This window comes from Mastacembelus armatus, chromosome 15, assembly GCF_900324485.2.
Source record: "Mastacembelus armatus chromosome 15, fMasArm1.2, whole genome shotgun sequence".
In the NCBI taxonomy this organism is placed as follows: Eukaryota; Metazoa; Chordata; class Actinopteri; order Synbranchiformes; family Mastacembelidae; genus Mastacembelus; species Mastacembelus armatus.
In genome coordinates, this window is record NC_046647.1 from 11780455 (window position 1) to 11794669 (window position 14215).

Sequence of the window (14215 nt, forward strand, 5' to 3'; positions counted from 1 at the left end):
TGTTTCATTGATTCACTGGCTACACTGGGAAACCTGAATGGAACAAAGCCATCATTAATGTTTTTAGTACCACCTGTCCTTTTGTTACTGTGGCACATAAAAACGTCTGCTGTGAAAAATATAACCAATACTCTTGATTCAGACAATCCTGCTGAAAAACTATCAGGTGAAAGTTTCTGAACCAGAACCATATAATATTGAGAAAGGATCGATAACTGCAATCAACCATGTAGTTCATAAAGAGTTTATGGCCATTGTGTCCAACAACGATAAGCTGTGCTGCCACCTGCTGGTGAGTAGTGCCTCACTACAAACAGATAGTAACACAGCTGGATAATAAAGCTGGCCCTCGGGACACGCTTTTTCAGTGAGTCTGCTGAACATTTCTCTTTGCTGCCAAGGAGGACATTTTAATGTATAGCAGTAGGAAAAGCACACATGTAAATAACATGAATGATGGCTGAACTGCATTCAGCTGCTTTAGTTTTATGTTCTTGCTGCTGGCTCGCTGTCATGTCTTACAGGGAAAAGATTGTTATTAGTAACACTTTTTGCTTTTCAGCTAAGAGAAGCCAAAATGTCTTCTGTGAAGTTAATTAAGTCTGACAAACCAGAGGGAAAAAAGGCTGACACACTGTAGTGTTAAAAGGGACCACTTTACTCTTGCACACAACATCCATAGAGTACATTTTGAATAGAAAAATAAAATTGCTCCAGAGCACATATGGATGACTTCTCTACATCCCAAGCCAACGCGCGAGCACACACAATTCAGAGATCGGTTTCAAAATGTTCCATGTCTTAGCAGAAATTTTTCCTTCAGCAGAACAACACATTCATTGAGCTTATGTTTTGGTTCGTGCGCAGTTTCCTTTGTCAGAAAACAACAGATGCTTGTCACAGTAAAATGCGGAACACTGTAACTGGCATTGCAGCAGATGGTGGATACAGCCAGAAAGTGCCAGGACAGGCAGGAACCATGCATAGCCACGTTGTTAAAAAACAAAACAACAGAAACCAGTTAAAATCAGCCAAAAAGAAGAACTACAAACTGAATGTTTATTGAACACAGTTGTGGTTAAACAGCGGAGGGGGACAATTTACGAAGAAACTTTGTCTGAACCGTACTTCATACTCCTTTCCCATCTGAAGTTAATTTCTTTTAAATATAGTTGTTTTTTTTGTTTTTTTTAAATGAATTCTCTCACACATAAATAGCATCATTATTGCTCATTAGAAAAACAGAATCTCTGAGAAGTACAACACACACATACTGGCATTTAAATCCACAATGTGGCATTTTATCAGCCAAAGCCGAGCCAGTAGGGAAAGAAATATTCGCAAATCAAGTAAACATACTAAAAAGGAAAATAAGCAAAACTGTCTCATAGTTAAAATTATTCTAGGCAAGAAAAGTAACTCAGAAACAAGTCGCAGAAACTGAGGTGAAATTAACAAGGGGGCAAATTCAGTTAATTTTATACATGTACAGGGGAGACAACAGGTCCAAATAAAACAAAATATGCTTGTGTAATGAAAATTTACAATTGTTAAGATAATCAGTGTTACAGATTAGCTTCATTTATATTAAAGATCACTCATTCATCAGCGCCGTTCGTTTGAGATGTCTGAACATGATCACCAGTGACTTTATCACCAGACTCATCATCTACTTGATCCTGAGGGAGAAAGAAAACCAATCAAATGAGCTCATTCTCCACCTCGAGGTAAAAATGATACACAGCAAACTGATGCTTTTTAAAAATAGCTCACCTTTTTCAACACTGCCAGCAGTCCTTGGACAGTGGACATCAAGGCGGTGGACGTTTTGCTAATCTGGTCGTGGTAGATGGTCTTCTGCTCCTTTTCAGTCTTCAGAGTCTGCTCTGTTTGGTTCAGAGTGTTTTTCACGTCCTCCAGCTCCTTAGATAAGGTTCTGTTGGTCTGCTCCAACTGTGCTTTAACCTTTGCATCTTCATCTGGAGACCAGGCCACATGATCAAGAAATTACACATTAAACTTGCTACAGTTTATTAAGGTAAAATAACTCTTTACTTGATGACCAGCCTGTGGAAGTTACTAGTTTCAAGTGGTCAGGAACATACTATAAAAACCACTTTGTCTCTGTAGAGAACATTTTACCTGCTTTCTCACTCTCAATATTGACAATCGAAAACTATATTGCTGGATCCTGTCATATACTATTTGGCAGTTGGTAGCAATGTGTCAGCCCACATCTCAACAGAAATCACAGTGGGATGAACGCTGACTGATGTGGGACTGAGCGTCATTGTAGCAAAGCTCAAATTGAGCCAGATCATCGTCCTGGTGGACTACTGGCACAGAGTGTAGCTTGCAGCTTGTGACACTGACCGAATTTCCAAGGACAACATAAACCGTATAATACAGTTGAAAACATACCCATTTTGGCTTCCTGCACCATGAGCTTCTGTTCTATCTCCTCTCTTGCTTTCTCGCTCTTCTCCAGTTTCAACATCATGCTGCCGATGTCGACCATGGCTCCGTTATAGACGATCAGATTACCAGACTCACTGGCCTCTGGCTGAAAACGGGTTTTGGGAGTAGGAAGTAGTCCTCTGTTACCTGAAAGCAAAAGAGTTTGCTCCACCATCATCACAGATCTAAAAAATATGCTTAAACTACCAAAATGTACTACTATATTTAAACACCATATTAGAAACAACATTAAAGACATCTGCTCACCTATGAGGTTTTCTATCTGGGTCTCAAAGTTAGGAATAGGTTCATCTCTTCCCTTGTCTGTCAGTTTCCGGTAGTAACAAGATTCTCTGACCACCGGTTTGTTCAACAGCTTCTTAATCTGGAAACAAAGAAAAAATGAACGACAATCAGCAACCATGTATTTGAGCTGTAGGATGATGCACGCACATTAGGAAAATGTGCATCATGTTTGCGTGTGCTCACCTGAGCACGAGAAAGGTGCAGTCCCAGTGTGTACAAGATCTCCTCCAGGTCTCTCTCCAGCAAATACCCACAGTGGCTCTGGTCAAAGTAGACAAATGCCATCAGCAGCTCCTTGTTGTGTGTGATCATCTGCTTTTTCTCCTAGTGTGACAGCAAGAACCACATTTAGATGAACAACCATGTTTACACTCCACCCCTGTCTTAAAAATAAGCCTACCAACCAACCTTGTCTTTAGATGACCTCTCTTTTGATGATTTGTGGTCGTCCTTGCGGTCTTTCCTGTCTCGCTCATTGGAGTCATCGTCATCCTTGTCTAATAAATATGTCAAGAGGACACAGTGGCTCTTGGATCAAATCTCCCAGTGGGATTAAAAAAAAACAAAAAACAAAAACGCACAGACTCACAACTAGACAATCCCTGAGGTCCACTAAATCATGTGTTTATTATTTGAGTGTTTTTAGCAATGCAAATATAAGAAGAATTTAAATATCAAAAACAGCATATTTTTCATGCAGGAATGTTTTTCTCTACCTAAGGTCTCAGAAACTGTGGAAACCTTATCCATCAGGTTCAGGTTCAGTGTGGTGCATGGTTTCTCATCATTGATCAAAGCATAATGTGGGAAATTGGGTTGTATTTAAAGAAAGAGAGGACAGTACCATCATCATCATCGTCATCTGCATCCTCTGCCTCCATGGGGTCGTATTCTTCCGCATTGGCTGTGCTGCTGTCGTCTTCATTCTCCTCTTCATCACGTGACTCCTCCTTTTTCACAGTCTTTTCATCGTACTGGTTAAAAACCCAAGGCACACAACGGCATGAGAAGACATTATTTGTTGAGCTAATGACAGACTAAAAAAAAAAAAAAAAACCAAACAAAAAAAGTGTGAAAGGCTTGCCTTTCTCTTTTCATCCTCTTCCTCCTTGGTCTTCTTTACAGCTGGTTCTTCGTTCTCCTCTTCTTTTTCCTTCTTCATTTCACGCTTTTCAGCCTCTTTCTTTTCAACTTCTTTTTTGGCTTTCTTCTCCTTTTCCTTCTTCTCGTCCTTGGCAGGAAAAGCAGCGAGGGCTTTATATATGCGGTAGCCAAAGTCTCTCTGTAGCATCTCATTGAAGAGCTCAGCAAACAGGGAAACCTGAAGAAAGAAAACAGTGTATTATCAACCTTCATAGAATAAAATGTACAATAAATGTGCACAGTAAAGTCTGGTCTGACATTTTGGTTGCAAATACGAATAAAATACAGGTAAAGTCTCACCTCAAAAGAATGCTCCTTATTGTCTTCTAGTCTGTAGTCCAGCAGCACACTCAGGGACATAACACTGCAGTCAAATTTGCCATTCTTGGCTGCCCAGTTGGGGTGTACAAGGATGGTAGGCTCATCAGGGAGAATGTAGCGCCTTTCTCGCCGCTGGCGCTCTAGCTCCTCCTGTCTCTTTCTTTCTTCCTCCTGACAGAACAACAAGTTGGTTAAAAAGAAGGTTAAACTATTTTCTAATATCCAGAAGCCTTTATATTTGTACAGCTGTACAATATAATGTAGACATCCACAATTAGTCCTACCACAATAACAAAAATGGCATTACATCTATTACATTGCCCCCATATTATCAAATCTTAATACAGTTAGATTTCTCTGTACCTCTCTGTCTTCCTCAATGCGAGATGGCTCCTCTTCCTCAGCAGCTTTGATCTCTGGTTTCTCGGGCTCCTTAGATTCCTCCACCTGTTCCTCCACCTTGAGTTGTTTTGTGAGGCGAGCAATCAGCTGAGACTTTAACCCCTTAGAGCTTAAAGAGCGACAATCAAGTTCCTTGCGCAGGTCGTTTACCTACAAGGAGAGAAAAGAGACACATGGGAAATGTACGTTTAACCTCTGAAAGAGTAGTTGTAAATGACAAATACTGTGAACTGATTAATATACACAGAACACACACAGGTCCACAGATAACATTAAGAATTTTGTACTTTGTCTCTTCTTCAGACAGACAGCTCAGCTTTACTCTATCATTGAAGTCTTACCTTCATTGATTTCGGGTCAAGTTTAGCCCAGTGAGTGGGAGTACTAACGTCCTTCGATTCATCTTCATCCTTCTCCTCTTCCTCCTTGACAGGAAATCATTAAGATAGAGACAGGAAGAGAGAGAGAAAGAAGTGGGATAGCAAACGGTCAGCATACCACTTGGAGGCTTGTTGAACTTTAAACTTGATCCGTGCAAGAAGCAAGGTCACATTTGTCTTTCATTGTCTCGTCCTAGTGAGCTCTCGACTGTGTTTAAGTCCAGTGCTACTGAAGCATACACAGAGAAGCTCTCTAGCTCTTATGAAAACCAACAGAAATGCCCCCCAGCTGCCAATCAATCAATCTGTGGAACACAAAAAAGGTAAAAATCAATGAGAGGTGTGTAGGTACATCAGGTGAACTGAAGCTGGGCTCCAAAGGGAGTGAGGATAGGGTAGCCCTACCATGGTCTATGACTGGGGTACTGGGGTACTGCCATTTAAGGGTTTTATACACCTATGTCAGATAGGAGCCATCTGTCCAACTGCCCTGGAAAAACCAAATTCTACATATAGTCCAAATGAGAAGGTAGAATCCAACAACAAGAACAGACAAGAAACAGGACTTGGGGGAGGTTGTCTTTTCGAAGTCAGACGATATCAAATTGATGTAAAAAAAAAAAAAAAAAAAAAAACAAAAAAAAACAAAAAAAACAAAATCATATAAAAACACATTTCTATAACAAACACATAATTTAATTGCAACTGACTCCACAGATTCCAGTTTTAAGAAAAATCCCAGATTCCAGTGTTGAAAAAAATAATCACTGGTGTAAATTTGACAAATTACTATCGATCACTGCCAGACAGAATTGCAAGCAACCAAAAAGCAAGTTAACCAAATATAATGCTTGCAAAATCCCAGGATTAACATGAATGATTAGACCCAGCTTAGCACCCAATTACAAGGTGTGTGAGGAGCTGGAAGCTGTTTTATCAGTTGCGATCAGGGCCTACACAACACAACCTAGTCTCACTGCTTCCACTGTATGTGTCTGCTGGATGTGAGGGAAGGTGGGAGTGCTGATGGAGAAATGAAGGAGTTGGAGCAGAGGAAAAGGGACAGGTGGAGGGGTAAACAGAAGAAGCCTAGGTGAGGTTTGGTGAAACAATAATCTGCCTGTGTCCATATTTGTGTTCGTGAATGGTGAGTGGTGCTTTGTGCCTGATGTGTATCTGGAGTTTGTTTTTTGTAATTCCTGTGCCTTCCTGTGAGAAGCGGAAATGAGAAGAGAGGGATTAGCGGTTCAGTGCCTGTTCTCCATCTGCCTCCTTTCCCTCGGCCGACAGCTTCTCAGCCAGCTGCTCCCGGAGTCGCCGTGACAGCACCTCCCACTCTGAGCGGGTAGGAAGACAATGCCAAACATCCGGAAGAAACAAAACCACTGTCTCCACATGAGCAGGGACTGTCCGCCCCTTGTGTGTCTCCTCCGGCCGATGATAGCGAATCTCTGCAAAACGATACCTGTCGCAAAGGAAGAAGGTGCATTGGAAAGAAACATTCTGGTCAGGGCACAGTATAAAAGGCAAGCCTTGCTAAGGCGAGCCTTCTACAGCTACTCCCTCCCATGAGGTCACTGAATGATCGTACACAACATTACAATGACCCTTTTCCCCACACAACACACAACATAGACAATGGACCAGGTCTGCAGCTCTCCAACTGTTGTCACAGGTTACGGCCAGCCATTTTGAGAAAGTTGACAGAAAATCACATAAAATAGACCCCTGAATTCATCCCCAATATAGCTTCAGCCAATTATAGATGAGTGTTCTGCATTTAACCTAGGATACACTTAATGCACTACATTAGGGTCGTGCGAAGAGAGATAGAGTCAACAGGACAGTGAAAGCCAGTTAAATATGTAAGATATTTAACAGAGAGAATAGAAAAATAAAACTTAAAGAAACAAAGTAATGACAGTGTCTTCTGGTCCAGGCTACAGCTTCCAGCCACAAAGTCCATGCGTTTGGTTTTTCATCACAATGAAATATGTGTAAATATGTATATATAGAATGTGACAGAAAGAGAGAGCCAAGACAACAACACACAAGAGGCCAAAAGAACACTGTGCAACACAATGAATAATAATAACAGTAAATAATGGGTAGCAAATTAACAACACAAGTCATTGATATAAAAAAAAAAAAAAGAAACAAAAAAATATTACCCAACATATAAGGCAGTAAAATTGACAGCATATTATGGATACTCAATTTGGTATTTTTGTACCAGCAGAGTCATTAAGCTAAAGAGAAACTATAATGATGAAAATGAATATTGATAAGTATAACAGCTCTTACCACTGAGTGCACAGACTAAGGTCTATGCCTGTGAGTGCCTTGCAACAGCGTATGGCTGTCTTTATAAGGACTGAGGGATCCTTTTCTGGGTCAGCTCCATCCAGAGAGGGAGACCAGTGACCACCAATGGCCATGGCCTCATCTTTACCTCTCATCCCCACCAAAAACTGATGAAGAGAAAAAGATAAAGTACAAAGGATAGGCACAGAGTACAGATTAGACAGAAAAAGGGAATATGGATAAAGGAATGTGGATGACAGCAGAAAGAGGATAGATAGAGACAAAGAAAGACAAAAAGGTCAGTAAACTGTTTAAATAATCATACCTCACAGGATCAACAATCAAAAAGGAAAAAAAACACCAGAGTTATTTACACAACAGCTGATGTCAGTTAGGGTTCCTCAGCGTTTAATGCTCAACAATGGAATAGGATCATTACATCCCTGTCAGCTCAGGTGCATGGTCCAAAGAGGGGAAGCCTGTGGTGTACCTTAATGAGTCTGGCAGGATGTTGGAAGGAGTCTCTGATGTCTGGGGGGTCCTCAGCCAGGGCACAGGACTTGTGATAAAGCTCCTCTATACTGGGGTTAGCCAGCAGCATCACCTGAAACATAAAGACATAAAACTGATTAGATCAACAAGAAGCAGCCTGGAATATAAACATACCTCTCCCCAAAAGAGCAAGACTTTCATACACACTTCAGTCATCTCAGAGACATGGGCTGGCTTTTCTTTTTTTTAATCTATTACATATTTTTAAAGTATAAACTCTGATTTCTATTTGTGAGTTTCTGTTTTGATTCAGTCTACAACAAAAAGAGGCTGTAGACTAAATCTAAAGTTGGAAATTAAATCTCAAGTGTCTGGATAAACATTTCATGAATATGTTTTATGAGTATGTTACTTCTTGGATCACAACCAGTAGGTGTAATTTGACAATGGTTCTTACAACAAGCAAAAAGAGTGATGATGAAAGTCACCTCTTTTTTAGTCCAATGTACTCATCATACCTTAGCACTGTAGGTGTGGTTGGCGTCAGGAGGGTCCAGCACAGCTGTGTTCTTGACTAGAGGATCCACCTCTTTGTGCAAAATATGGAAGTTACAGGCATTACTGAACTGGAAGGGTCGTGTCAGAGGGAAGGCATCCACCCAGGTGAATACAGCGTCAAAGAAGTCACTGGGAATGTAGAGGCTTTGATAGCGCCTCCTCAGCTCCATCATGTCACAGCTTGAGCTGCATAACATAGAGAGGACAGAGACCGCCTCAGCAAAACATAGTACACAAATATTTTACGTTTTTGTTTTTTTTTTTGTTGTTTTTTTAAAAACAGTGCTACACTAAAGTTCCTGACATATCACACCACTCTAAATTGTTTCCCATTAAACAGCACAAAACACAAAAGACTGTACTCACCCATCTAAGCTGAACTTGGAAAACTGGACGGTATAGCGAGGTACTACTCTACGAGGCCGCCTCGGTGAGCGATCACGTCTGGGTGAGCGATCTCTGGAACGTTTGCGTGTGGGTGAGCGTTCTCTCGATCGCCTGCGCTCACGGTCTCTGTCTCGGCTAATTATGGGCAGAAACGTGTGACAAAAATGCTACAAGTGGCAGCTAACTGCATATTTTAGTAGCAATTATCACTATTTTCAGATAATATCTAACACCATCTTACCTGCGTTCCTCTTTAGTCCGGAGGATAAGCTCAGGGCCTCGATCATTGCGACTAGGGAAACGAGGAGGAGGTTCGATCCGTCGGACAGGCTGCGGCTGAGGCATCATTCTCACTGGGGGCTGAAGAAGACCCCCAGGAAACACATCTAGAGGCAAAACAAAATGTTTAAACATATCAGTTTGCAAAGAGCTTTGTGTTCAAAGTTGCACCAGAACAAAGATAATTGTCATCATTTGTCTGACTTTTTTATATCTAATATTAGATAATTACAATCACACTGCCAAGAAACATACCTTTGGGCGGAGGCTGTGGTAGCAGAGGCTGGGGAGGATTTTGAAGGAGAGGGGCCAGAGAGGCAGCAGACAGCTGGGCCTGCAGGAGGGAAGGAGGGGGAGCTTGGGCCGGTACACTGAATGTGGTTGGGGGAGGTAGTGTTTGTAACATGGTCGGAGCCGCCTTGATCATGTTAGGAGCTTGAGGCTGGCTCTACAGAAAATTGAAAAAAGAAAAAAGGAGATGTGAGCACACATTCAAAGGAAGCCTCCAACTATCTTCAGATAAGTCATCAGAACTGCACTACAAATAAAATGAAAATTTCTATATAATCTTGGTAGCCACTTGAGAGAAAAAAACCTGGGAAAATAGTCTGAATGTCCGCTTAGATCAAACGATTGTAGAAATCTTATCAGAGGTGCCTTGAGGGTAAGTTGTCCTAAACAAAAAAATATTTTGTGTGAAAATCTCAAACCACAGGGCTAAGGTAAGAGGCTCGATTTGCACAGTTGTACTCTTACACAGTTCAACCAAAAGGCCACACTACTACCACAACTGAAAATGTCATTATCAACAATGCACTGCCTGGTAAGGCACCGTTTCATTTAGTACTAAACTGTGTGGTAGGGCAAGCCATTTCAATTTACCAAGGATTACCTCAAGCCAACATTTTCTTCAAATGTATTTTTAAGAACTCTGAACACCACTGTATCTGCATGAGTTTCACAACAAAGTCTTATATAAGTGAACAAATACTCATTTTACACTACATAGAGTTCCTGCCATTGCTTAAAATATCCTGAAAACATATTTCTATTTATAACAGCTTTCCTGAAGTGCCATGGCCCTGGTACAGGGATTTGCTGATTTCAACATTAAGAAGATTCAAAATGTAGTGAATATGTGCTAAAAAGATAGAAGAACCACTCAAAAAAGCACATTCACAATTCAAGCAATAGTATAAAACAGTGTAAACTGTGAACTAAATAACAAATTCCAAGAACATCATAAATCAAGCAAGAAAGCCAGGAAATAAAGTAAAAGTTTAAGAAATGGAGTATGGAGAAGGACCAGAGAAGTATGTGATTTAGGGCTAGTGGGTTACATTTTGTCTGTTGTCCGCAGTGGAGTGCATGTCTGAGTAGCGCAGCTGCATCCCTGGCTCATTGTAAAGGCTGCCAAGCTGTGGGGAAGCTTGAGGTAAAGGCTGAGGCTGCTGCTGATGCTAGGAGGGATTGAGAACACAACAGTCAAAAAAAGACAGAGGTACACAGATCAGATCAAACATGAAAAAAAGGAGAAACGCACTTAAATACAGTAGAACCTTCCTTAGACTATGACACGTGAATTGCCCAGGGTTACAACGAATCTGTGGATTCCACTTTTAAATATTCAAAATTCATACAGGTGTGTTTACATTTTTACCATATTAACATCTCACACAGATGCAATATTTTCTCAAGTCAATAACACCAGAGGCAAAAATTAACTGAAGTACCCAAAGAAAGTAGTTTGATGAGAAGATGCTTCCTGAAATAATAAACTGAAGGCAAACATTTAGGAAAGTTGTTCACATTTTGTGCAACTTCCAATATCAGTGGGAATCTCTTTTAAAATGACAATAATTCAAGCTGAAATTTCCACATTATAAGTATGTGTTCAACAACGTTATTGTTAAGTACACCCTGAGTGTTCTCACCGACTGGTTTCCTAGCTGAGGTAAGGTCTGGATGCGCTGGGCATTCCACTTGAAGGGCATATTGGGGTTGTACACAGCTTCCACTAGGACTCTGTCACCCACCTGGGGAGTCTTCCCTTTCACAGCACTAAAAACATATTAGGTCACATCAGTTTTAAAATTTAAAAGGATTTATTTAAATTATCAGTCCAACAACACACACAATTGCACATTGAAATACAGTGTGAGAAATGCAAAGGAACATATTTTCACCTTAGCTGAAAAAAGACATCTTCATCTACAAAGCCAAATGTGTCATGTAGTTTGTTGACAACACCAGTGAAGACTCGCTGCTTCTGTGGCTGTGTCTGCTGTTGGTGACTTGAACGTGGTGTTGGGTAGGACACAGTAATCTGGGCTGTTTGCTGTGGGTTGGACAGACTAAGACTGGTGGGCAGGGCAACCGGGGGCTGGAACCAGAAAAAGGAAAAAGAAGGAAGGATTTAAAAAAAAAAAAAAAAAAAAGAACGCTACTGTGATCACACTCAGTAAATTGGCAAACTGCAAGAAGAGAAAAGGAAAAAAAATTGTTGGCGAATCAAAAGCCCTTCTCTTATAAATAAACAGAAAACAACAAAAACTGAAAAATAACAGCAAAAAACCAACAAGGCAAAAAAAAAAAAAAGCTTTGATTTGTTCAACTATCAAAACATCTGGCATGGATTTTTACAAATTACCTGAGAAATCAGTGCCTGTTGAGGCTGTGGGAGCTGGGAAAAAAAGAACATAAGAGTTAATATTTTTATGACGTGATACAACACATTTTCCCCACATTGTCACACATTATCCACTCACAATAGTCCTCTAGAGCCCCTGATAGTGTGTTTACTAAAAGATATAATATTCTATCACTCTTTATTGCTACGTATAAAATACAGTCACTTGATTGGTAGAATCACATTGGGAAATATGAAACACTAAAGCATAAAAAATAAATAAGAATGTTGAGAGGAATTAATATAATCCCACTTTAATGGCATCCAAAGTGATATTACCTGCAAGCAAATCACAGCTTGGAACATTTAGTTCTCATTTCCCAAACACTTTATTCTTCTATTTTGCTGGCACATCTCAATTTATATAAAATCAATTTTAAAAAATCCAAAATCTTTTGTAGTGGAAGCTAATCAATAAATTCTCCCATGGTTCACAGTATGCGGACTATTCATGTTAATGTGAGTACAAAGTGATATAAGCCTATGTTTCACCTGATGTGGTACATTGTACAGTTGCTGTTGTGGAGGTTGCTGGGGAGGCTGCTGCTGTTGCTGTTGTTGCTGCTGCTGCTGCTGTTGCTGCTGCTGTTGCTGATACTGCTGGAGAGCTGTATTGATTTGGGACTACAAAAAGAACATAGGAGAGACTGTAATTGATCAAACTGTGTTAGATATGATCATAAGATAAATTGCAGAGAGTGCTTTGTACTCCCTTGCTATGACTGACCTGCTGTAGTGCCGCAGCTGCAGCTGCTGCAGCTTGCTGCTGCAAGGCAGCAGTTTGTTGAGACAGCTGATAGTTCGCAGCAGACTGGTTGCTTAGAGAAGCTGCCGCCAAGGCTGACTGCTGAGAGTACACAGAAGGAGATGCTCCCAGAAGAGATGGCTGCTGCACACCCAGAGCTACAGAGAGGAAAAATAATGCAGCAGATTCAGTGTGAAAAAATGAGGCACACCTATATAAAATAAGGTAGACGATGTGATGCCAATGTTAAATGTCAATGAGATCAAGAAAAGTCAACATCAACAAAAGTAAAACATTAAATGTTTTTGTAAGTGTGACTGAGCATCTGGTCAAAGTAGAAATAAGACAGCCTGTATGCTCTGGTTTCTATACTTACAGTGCAGGCTGTTGAGATCAAGAGACTGCCCTGAGTGCCCCGGCTGGGACACTGCTGTGGCTGTAAACTGAGTCGCCCACGGTGGATTCTTTTGTCCCCCGAACTGGGCCATGACTCATTTAGTTAAGTGTAGTCTCTGCTCACCAGGCCGATGCTTGTCACTAAACCAACCATAAAATGAAGCGGGAAGTTAGTATGAAGTCTGACAGATATCAAGGGTCAAATAAATGTGATACTAAATTACTGTAATAGATTATAATGCTGTAACGTCTGATGTGTTTATAACTTGTCTGAACCCTGAACCAACAATTTCTATCGAGCATAACATTAGTATTGACTTAGATTACACAGAAACGAGCTTATATGCAGCCAAAGACAGTCAACAGAGACTAACCAACAGGATGAACATGGCATGAGTTGCATTCACTCAGTTGAAGGCACTTTTACATGACTAGCTTGTTTAGATTGCTCAGAGGCAGCAACTTTTAGTTCCTACTGTCAAAATGTGTTAACACGAGGTCTGCAATAACGTTGGTTATCTTGAGCCGTTTGAGGGAACGATTTAGCTAGTACGTCGAGGGAACAAATGACTTAAATGTAAGCAAGGAGTACCACAAATGTTGCCACTGATTTCTACAGCTGTAAGATAACTGCTGACAAAGCAGCCTGGCTAGTGTTAACGTTAGCCGTTTCGACTGACAGCAGGCTAGCGCTGGGAGCTAGCAACCGTTTTACATCTGTCCAACAGACAAATGCTGATTGTGCTGTATTTAACAGGCGCTATTTAAAGCTTTTACAAGTTGTGACTTTGTTCGCATTGTTAATGCGTGTCTTGTCCAGCTACTACAGAAAAACACGGCTCGGCTGCCGTAAGGAAGGCAGCCTATAGTTAGAGTTAGCTAGCATTTAGCATTTGTCCATCGTTAGCTTTGTTGCCAGATTAGCCTCGTGCTGGATTCGTTATCGAGAACGAGGCCCGAGTCAACGTTCACTCTGGGATTAGGCATTAAACGACTCATCTCTAAAAAGCATAAAAATATACATTAACAAGCGGTAGCATGCTCTCCTGTATGCACTTTAAATGTTCACAATAACTAGCGAATTAAGGTTTGGATTCAAATATTGTCAACAGTGCTTACCCACTGTCCCTGCACCGGCCGATGGAGACATAAACTGCGCTTGCGCGAAACGCAAACACAGCTCCGTGCTCCACACATTGGATTTAAATCTGAACCCAAGCAGCCTGTGGATCCTGTGCATGGACGTGCGGCCTATAAATGACATTTATTACGGCACTCTTGCACGCCCTATAGCCCAGCTCATGCAAGTCACAACTGGAATAAAACAATAATTTAAAAAGGAATAAATATTCGCTT

The 14215-nt window shown here is 40.8% G+C and overlaps 1 protein-coding gene across 1 annotated transcript; it reads right to left on the reverse strand.

The window, feature by feature from the left end:
• Positions 1 to 637: 637 nt before the first annotated feature.
• Positions 638 to 14023, reverse strand: ccar1 (cell division cycle and apoptosis regulator 1). Its single transcript, XM_026309454.2, has 26 exons — positions 13979 to 14023; positions 12840 to 13000; positions 12446 to 12621; positions 12211 to 12342; positions 11680 to 11712; positions 11216 to 11412; positions 10964 to 11090; positions 10370 to 10489; positions 9285 to 9477; positions 8992 to 9136; positions 8730 to 8885; positions 8324 to 8549; positions 7804 to 7917; positions 7314 to 7480; positions 6264 to 6474; positions 4971 to 5054; positions 4591 to 4779; positions 4207 to 4398; positions 3848 to 4084; positions 3608 to 3737; positions 3172 to 3260; positions 2947 to 3087; positions 2725 to 2842; positions 2422 to 2604; positions 1774 to 1979; positions 638 to 1679 (listed from the first exon to the last, which is right to left on the reverse strand). The coding sequence occupies exons 2-26, from the start codon at positions 12949 to 12951 to the stop codon at positions 1599 to 1601; spliced, it is 3759 nt and encodes a 1252-aa protein (XP_026165239.1). The 5' UTR covers positions 12952 to 13000; positions 13979 to 14023; the 3' UTR covers positions 638 to 1598.
• Positions 14024 to 14215: the final 192 nt, after the last annotated feature.